This window comes from Cygnus olor, chromosome 20 (genome assembly GCF_009769625.2).
Source record: "Cygnus olor isolate bCygOlo1 chromosome 20, bCygOlo1.pri.v2, whole genome shotgun sequence".
NCBI lineage: Eukaryota > Metazoa > Chordata > Aves > Anseriformes > Anatidae > Cygnus > Cygnus olor.
In genome coordinates, this window is record NC_049188.1 from 9,543,071 (window position 1) to 9,551,806 (window position 8,736).

Sequence of the window (8,736 nt, forward strand, 5' to 3'; positions counted from 1 at the left end):
CATGAATTCAAGTGTTTGATCTATGCTCAGTACTAATCTGAAGATAAGCATATTACATGCACAGCATATGACAGTGATGGTAAATATTGGCTCTAACCACTTTAATAGGAAAAAATAAAAGTAAAATATTAAAGTACTAGCACACCATTACAAACAAAAACACCTCTGTCATAGCAGAGAAGGTAACTGGTACTTACAGGTATGCTCCAGATTTGCATTCCATCACTGTAGCCAATCATCAGCAGTAATGGTGGTTCATTCCCAGTGCTATGTATTTCATGAAACTCCATATTCCTTGATGTATCTAAATTGGGTTTAAATATTAAAGACACTGGTTAACAGGTTATGATCAGCTATGGTTAGCATCAGCTACACTGGAGGTGTTTTCTCACTAGGCATTTTCTCAATGCTTGTTCCCATTCTTGTAATTAAAGGTAAAGAGATGTGTCTTAATTTCTTACACTGAAACAACACTAAAATATATTTTTAGGCAAACAATAGATTCATTAAAGTGGAGAAAAATATTCTTTATCAGTTATCACAAATACCTCCAAAACTTCTATAACTCTTTCTCCAGTCATTAATAAAACATGGCCAACTTTTCAAATAGAGAAAAGACCAATAAAACAAACGTTAACAAATACTGCAACTACAAATGCACAGACTGATCAAAGCTCTTTCTAAATACTGTATTAACAATCTTTACATCAACTTTATGAAAAGAAAGAAATCCCCAGGAACGAAAGTGCTACAGAACATAGTAAGCAAAAAATTAAGCTTTTCTCAAATAACGCCCTTTAAAACTACATTTTCAAGACTGAACAAAAGCTCACTGCAAGCATGTGAGCATCAAAGAAAGAGAGGAAATATTCAGGATGGTAAATGAGCATGTACTCAGGCCCAATCAGATTAGGCTGTATAAAAGTCAATTTAGACAGAATATGACAGATTCTGAAGAATATTCTAAAGCATTTTTGTTATGCTGTAGAAAAGATCCTGAAGAGAGAATGACCAAGAATTTCTGAAAATAAACAAAAGAGGAAAAGAAACCCTCAAGGAAAGACTTCAACTAGCTGGACATAAGGCCATGTACCAGTTGATTGGTGTTTTCTAGTTCTAACAATCATGAATTTATGAACCGACACGCTCTGTGCCATTTCAACAGCTGGAAAACATATAATCTTCACTATTAACCTATTGGAAAAACTGAAAATTCCCCATCATAGCTCTGGCTACGGTTTCTATTACTTCATATGAGACCAGAATGAGCCTTTATTTTAGAGCTCTAGGCAGGAAAGAAAGACAATAGACAAGAAACAGCACAAGCAACTGCAAAATGTTTGATTAATGTAAGTAGTCGCTAGACAGTAGCATTCAACCTTTCCCCTTCAGTCCCTAACCTTTGTTTCTTCAAAAAAAAAGCAGCTGGGACAGACAGAGGTAAGACACCTCTTTTATTATCTGGAGATGTACTTGATTTGATACAGTTAGCAAAAGCCTATGACCACTTCCTCTTCATGTCTTGATGCTGAACACCAGCTGCCAGGCAGTAGCCTTTGCTGATGACTAAGATACACTGGAAGTGATAAGTTAACATTTTAAGAATATTTTGTGGCTACGCCTTTTTATTTCCCTGAAAGACATGATAGAACTGTCTGATCACTCTCCCTACTAGCTCCTCCTTTCTAGGTTATTATGAATTCTATCACATCACTGAAAATATATCCAGGACTTAGACTGGATTCACAGGTAAGATAATCTGGCTTTGAAACCAAACAGTGGATAAAATAAATTCAGTCCTATGCTTTGTCTTCAACTACCTTAAGGAAAGAAAAAGGACTTTTTCATTTGGTTTGCTCCTCTTCCTATGCAAGTGCTAGTTTGCCTTCAGATGAACTGCTAAGGCCGATTTGTTTTATTTAATAGGTACTGAATAAAAATACAGTTATTCAGTTATAAAAAAATGAAACCATACCATTTAGATCTGCATTTTCAAATCTGACCCAAATGATCTTCTCCTTTTCTTCTGCTGGTGGGGTACCACTGTAGGCCTGGATGAAAAGCAAAAGGGTTGAAATAAAGTTTAGCACCTATTTTTTCTCCCTTTATAGAGCAAAGGAGGGAATGTAAACTAAAAACTAAAAAATAAAACCAGTAACATTGAGATACCTGTCACCAGTACTATTGTCACCAGTATTACTGTGAGGTTTTGTTTCAAAAATTAATGGATTTGTGATCAACATAATCCATACTAAATTCTAACTAACTCATAAATTCTAACATCGCTTATTAAAGTAGAAGTGACAAGCTATATATAACAGAAAGCTTTCTGGAGCAGGTTAGAAACACCACATGACCTACAGCAATGTAGTCAAGCTAAAATACAGCGATTTCTACAACATTTAACTTTTTGTTCTTAGAGGTAGTACACAACAGCTATGCTAGAGGTTCTCACGTGAGACATTTTTACTTCTAAAGTTCTTTTTTTATTCACTTAAAGGCTTTGTAAGCAAGACTGAGGAAAGAAAGAAACCTTTACTATATACTTTATTTTATTGACATGTTCTAGTTCCATTTGTGACATCTTTAATATAACCATTTAAAAGAGAATAAACTGTAATTCCAGAAGAACAGCCCCAAGTTTCAGTTCTGTGTTCCACAGATTCCCATAAGAAGATGAGATACAAAGAGAAACTGTGAAGGAGATCTGTAGTGTTTCCAAGCTGCGTGTTTTACAGTTCTCAGGAGAAACTGCGGTAGTAAGAACGTGAGCTACAGTAGAAATACCATCACTTCCAAATGAATTATGGCAAAATACTGTGCAGTACATTGGAATAAATATGAAACGAGTTCATATAATCACTTTATACATGCCAGAAAAGCAATAACATGAGCTAAAAATACAAATTTAAAAAATAAGTGTGGGTATTGCTTTCCAAAACAAATCACATTCCATGCTTCCAAGGCAAACTGATTTGTAAAATAAAACACAGACCGTATCCTTTAACGACAGAGGAAAAGAAGGTGGGGGAAGGATGCAGCAATCTTTTAAATTGACAGTTTGACTGATTTAATTTTGACCATGATACCAAAAATGCATTTAACAAGTCAATATGAGTAAGAGGATTTTTTTTAAATATCATTAAAGAAATTCATGACTTCAGTTATTCAAGATAGTCATTCAAATGAGAACCAAGATAGTTTCCTGAGGCTACTGGCAACTAGCTGCAACACTTCTCCACTAGTGACTACAGCTTTCCAAAGAGCAGCAAAACAAAATTAGCTTCCCTTTGGTACTGACAGGCCCATGAGCAATACAGAAGTGACCATTCCAGTTTCATGCTGCTGTATTTCATATTACCTGTGAAAACTATGATCAACAGCAGACAGAAGCACTGTAGTCGTTTTTTTTCTGTTTGTTTTGTTTTGTTTTTTATTTTGGTGGGGTTTTTTGTTTGTTTTGTTTTGGAGGAAAAAAACAGAAATGAAAAGAAGGAAGAATGCCCCAGCAGCCAGGACACTCCCAAGGCAAGTTAAGTAAAGAAGATTTTGAAAAAAGGAGCAAAGGAGGCAAAAGAAACTTTCTCCTTTTCAGCCAAAGATAAAGGCTGACAAAGAGTGACTATCAATTTGTCCCAACACCAATCCTGCCAGCAGAGCTCATACACAGGTTTCCAACTACAACCCAGAAAAAACACATTTGTAAGAGGCAGAGCAATTATTACGCCCACTCTCTTTTCTCCACAACTATCCTGTTGCCAAAATTATCACAGGAAAAGGCAGCAACCTTCTTCCTGCTATTTATATGGTAGCTCTTCAACTTCTGGGCATCTAAGACTTTCATTTAAATTATGACCTATCAGAGGAAGTCTCTAGGCCCAGCTTTCAGATAGTATGCAGCTTATGCTTTCAAAAGCCTGGTCTCAAAATTTATAGTAACGTAAATAAATATATAAGTAATATAAATAAATAAAAAAATCGCTTGTGTTTTTAATATTTTGGTCCACCTGGCAGAGACTTCAACTGCTCGGTACACTTTGCATCCTGAACAGTTTTGAAGATGTACACGTACCTGTGGCACAACATCTTGAAGAAATGTAACAACGCTTTCCATGTATGACTGTTCCCTTGAAAACAGAAGGAGAATGTTTCACTACTGAAGTTCAGAAATGGTTGTGAATACACTAAGTAAGACATATCACCAGAAAAGACATGTATTATGCTTAACACAAAGAAAAATACTAAGTATTCAATGCAGTTACTTAACATACTGTCAAACACTGATAATGTATGTAGTGGCCTAGAAGTATGTAAAAAGTCAATTATTTCATTATTTCATAATGAAATAACTGCTCTGGAAAAAGCGTAAAATGTAAGTCAAGAAAGAAACCACGTTCTCCACCTCAGACTGACTGATGAAAGCAAAACAGGAAATTATTTCTCAGTATTTTTCTACTTGACTTGGACATTATACCATGAATAAGAGGACTTAAGCTAATGGTTGGAGGTGCCCTTGCAGGGCAAGAAAACTTTCCGACCTCACATGCGCTACGTACGATGAAGAAGTAAGTGGAAGCGGCAAAGGACGGACCAAAATCCTAACCAAGAAGTGTAAAGAGATATTTTAGGTTACGATTTTATGGCTTTGGAAGCTTATTCCTTCTTGGAATTTCATTAGCAGCAATGATTTAGAATAGTATATAGTGTATACATTTGTTCTGATAGATTTAAACTAATGTTTTTATTAGCTTAGTCTTGCATGAGCAATGAGGCTCTTGTGTAACTGCTGAGCAACGTACAACATCGGCTGATTGTATTAGATGGTGTTGAAACTACACAAGAAGTTTGTGCTTTCTGAAATGGCTAATACTGAAATATGCTGGCAACAACCTCTATGCTCATGGAGTCTCAGAAAAAAAAAATTAGTTAACAACTTCGGCAGCTCCAGAATTTATTTGTATTTTGGCAGGCAATTAGTGTTTTTTCTTGCACTAATGCAAGACTTCTAACAGCAGCAAGGAAAAACTGAAGGTAGGGAAACCTAGGTTCTTGATAGCCAAAGGTATACGTGTTTTCTTTCTGCTTTCAGGAACTGTGCTGCATATGATTCTTTTAAGAGAAATTGGAGTGTTTAGTAGTTAAGAATGAAGTACTCTCCCCTATATACAGCAATACCAAAGATACTTTAAGTCAAATGCTGCAACACCTGGATCAATTTAACTAGCTGACTCCTCTCTGAGAACAAAAATGAATCAAACCCATGAAATTTTAAAGTTCAAAAAGCCTATTTCAACCACTGACTAAACTTGATTTCGTTCAGCAATCCAAGGATTAGCAAATCAAATGAATTTTGTTTTACTGCTTTAAGCAGAGGCCTTACAAATAAGCTGTGGTTTCTGGTGCTGATTCTTCTTTGATTTATGTAGGTCACCAAAACTGTCTTTGAGCCCTTCAGAGCCCTTTATTACCTACCAATAATAATTGTCTACCTTACGGGTATAGTATTAAGTAGCTTTTGAAGTTCCCATGTGGATGCCTACCAGCAAGTGTCACAGTGTCCTCATTTTTCAGTTCATGAAATGAGTACTGGTTTGTGGTTTGTTGTTTGTTTTCCCCCTCCCCCCCAAACTACATCCTGAAACAAAGCTGACGTTTGGAAGATGTTTTATTCACTGTATGTACTCTAAATCTCTCCTAAAGTTGGAAAAACTTCCACAGAGACTTCTTTCTTGTGGTTTGAAAAAAAAAGAACAAAAATTTGAAAAAAACATAACAAAAAAACACACAGAACACTTAGCATTAGAAGTCTTAAAATCCATAGCAGAATCAGGTTCAAAAAGTTTATTATTTATACATTTTTCTTCTTTGTAAGTTGACTATACCATCTTCTGTTTATAACAATTTAGGAGTTTAACATAAGCAGCAGAACTCTGCAGGGTGCTGCATGTTGCTCAGCATATATAAATTCTCATATAAAATACTTGAAAGCTTTGAAATAAAAAGATACAGCTCATGAACAAGCTGCTATATTTAACCAAAAAAAAAAAAGTATGGTAATCCTATTATTACAGTGTTTTTATTATTTTTCTAGTGAACAAGCTTACTGAGAAGAAAAGGTCACTGCAAACAAATGAATTTTTTGAGATTCCAAAATACAACAAATACTTCTTTCACATGGCTGCAAGACAAACCTCTAACACAATTTATTGTGTTACAGTGGTAGGTTATATGTTTTAATACATCCATCCCTGTTACAAGGTATTATTACAAGAACAGCAAGAAAGGAACATGGTACACGTGTTCCCTCTAGCCTAAGGAAGAGGTTTGCAGTCATTAATCTATGGCCAATGTGGTGTTTGTTCAACAAAACTGTGTAAGTAAACAACGAAACATTTTAAGATAAAGTATTTGTCTTTAAACTGTACAACTCTGAAGGCTGACCGAAGGTTTTGGCGTATTACATAAACAGCAGCCCATTGAGGGAGACAGCTTGACCTGCATAGGCCCAGGAGACAGGAAAGCAACAACTGCTGACTTTCTTTTATTAGAAAATACTCAATGCAACAAAACTGTATTGTCAGCAGAAGCTCTCAGAGCTGGCTTTGCCAGAGAGTTTGGGCTGGGTTCTTCACATACGAGACAAAAAATATTTCAAATACAGGCTTTTCTTCCAGAAGGTGCTTACGTGACAGCTTGTGGACGAACCACTGCTCCTCCAGTACATCGACTAGGGCGGCGTGGAGATTCTGTCGCCATTGTTTCTTTGCAGATACCTGTAAGAAACACATTTCTTTTTAATAATAATCCTTTGTATAACAATTGATTACTATACTAGTTCTTGCCACATTTTTCAGAATGATGAAAAATTCCTGAAGAAGGAAATAGCTTACACAAACCTGTATGATAACACCCCTTTACAGCACTCTAAAAATTATTTTTTCAGTACTTCAATCAACACACCTCCTGTCATGTGTGTGAGCAAAAAAAAAAGCAAAAAAAATCAACACAAAGCACCATAATAAAATAGAAAGTTTTCTTTGAACTGTACATTAAAGACAATGGTACAGAAATACAGGTGTTATCAGCATTATGTAAGACCGCTATTTATTAAAAAGGCACGGTCTTAGAAAATCATGTGTATAAACACATACTGTCATAACTGCTGCGTAATGCGCTTATAAAATCTGTAGTGGGTTACAGTGCAGGTAACATAAAAAGTGTGATGAAACACATTTTACTTTCTTATGTCAGTTTTTCGTACCCCCTCAAGTTTGTCTCCACACTTGCAGCGTTTTGCATGTGGATTCACAACACCTTCGCTGAAGACAAGGAGACACCTGAGAGGCACCAGAGGTGCCAAGAACCCGCCCAGCCACTGTGCCCCCCTCACCCCCACCCCAAACCAAAAACTGAAGGGACGCCAAAGGCCAAACCCCCACATGGCACCGACTGTCAGCAGGGCTCCATCCCTGCGGTCTTAGCCCCTGGAAGTCGGGGCGTTCCGCAGCCTGACCGCAGCGCGACGCCCGTCCCACCCTGACAGGAACACCGGGCCGGGACGCGCCGAGCCCCCCCTCAGAGCCCGCCTGCTCGCGGCGCCGGCCCCGCACCGAGCGGCCGAGGCGGGGTCGCCCCGCAGAAACCCTCCCGCGGGCCCCGGAGCCGCGAGCAGCAACTCTTAGGCAAAAAATAAATGAAAATGTAAAAATAAACCAGGACAGACCGCCCGGAGCCCGGCGGCGCCCCCCGCGCTGCCGCCCGGCTGCGCTGTCCGTCAGGCCGCAGCCGGCCGGGGAGCGCCGGGACCCCGCCGGGCGCCCCCCGCGGCCTCCCCACACCCGCTCCGCGGGGCCCCGGCCGCCACCCGCCCGGCCCCGGCCGCCACCCCCCGGCTGCCACCCGCCCCCTCAGAGCAGCCCCCTCCCACCCGGCCCCGCGCCCCTCACCTGCCGCCGCCTCACTGACACTGTTTGGGACCCCCACGGGGAATGACACCCAGCGCACCTCAGGCGCCCAGCCAATCACGCGCCTCCGAGGGCGGGCCGCTCCCTGCCGCCATCCAATCCCCGCCTCGGTTTCCAGAACGGGGCGGGGAGCGGAGAGAGCTGGAGAGCGGCTGCGCCCTGCCCCGCCCCGCCCCGCCCCCAAGCTTGGTTGAGGCAGCAAAACACGGCCCGCGCTGCCCCCTCCGCCCCCCCCCGCAGCTTTGTTTACATCGAGATCTCGCGAGAGCCGCCGCGCCAGTCCCGCGCACGTGGGCGGAGGCGGGGCCGGCGGGAATGGGCGGGAAGGCGGCGGCCGGGGTGGGCGCGGGCGGCGCTGAGGGGGCGCGTGGCGGAGGGCGCCATTTTGAGACGCCATGTCTGCCCCTGAGGCGCAATGATCGCCTAATAAATTGTTTGTTTCCCGATAATTTACGTGTAACCTGCCGTGTTTCTGTGCGAAATAGCTAATGTCAGGGCACTGGAGCAGGCTCCCTGGGGATGGGGGCACAGCTCCGAGCATGACAGAGCCCAAAAAGTGTTTGGACAATGCTCAGACACCCTGTCTGAGTATTTAGGAGGTGCTGTGCACGGCCAGCAGTCGGACTCTGTGCTCCCCCAGGGCCTATTCTAGGATTCCTTCCCTGCTCCCCTCAACATGAGGGAAGTTTTAAATTGTGGCTTCTCATCTCAGCAAGTTAGCATCATCAAATCGTTAAGGTTGGAAAATACCTCAAGGTACCTGGTCCAACCA

The 8,736-nt window shown here is 40.9% G+C and overlaps 1 protein-coding gene across 1 annotated transcript in view; it reads right to left on the reverse strand.

Annotated features, from left to right (window-relative positions):
- Positions 1 to 8,060, reverse strand: part of BCAS3 (BCAS3 microtubule associated cell migration factor) — a 357,048-nt gene extending 348,988 nt beyond the window's left edge. Inside the window, 5 exon segments of the mRNA XM_040532922.1 lie at positions 198 to 304; positions 1,976 to 2,051; positions 4,073 to 4,127; positions 6,686 to 6,773; positions 7,947 to 8,060. Coding sequence (XP_040388856.1) covers positions 198 to 304; positions 1,976 to 2,051; positions 4,073 to 4,127; positions 6,686 to 6,756 — 309 coding nt within the window. The 5' untranslated portion in view covers positions 6,757 to 6,773; positions 7,947 to 8,060.
- Positions 8,061 to 8,736: the final 676 nt, after the last annotated feature.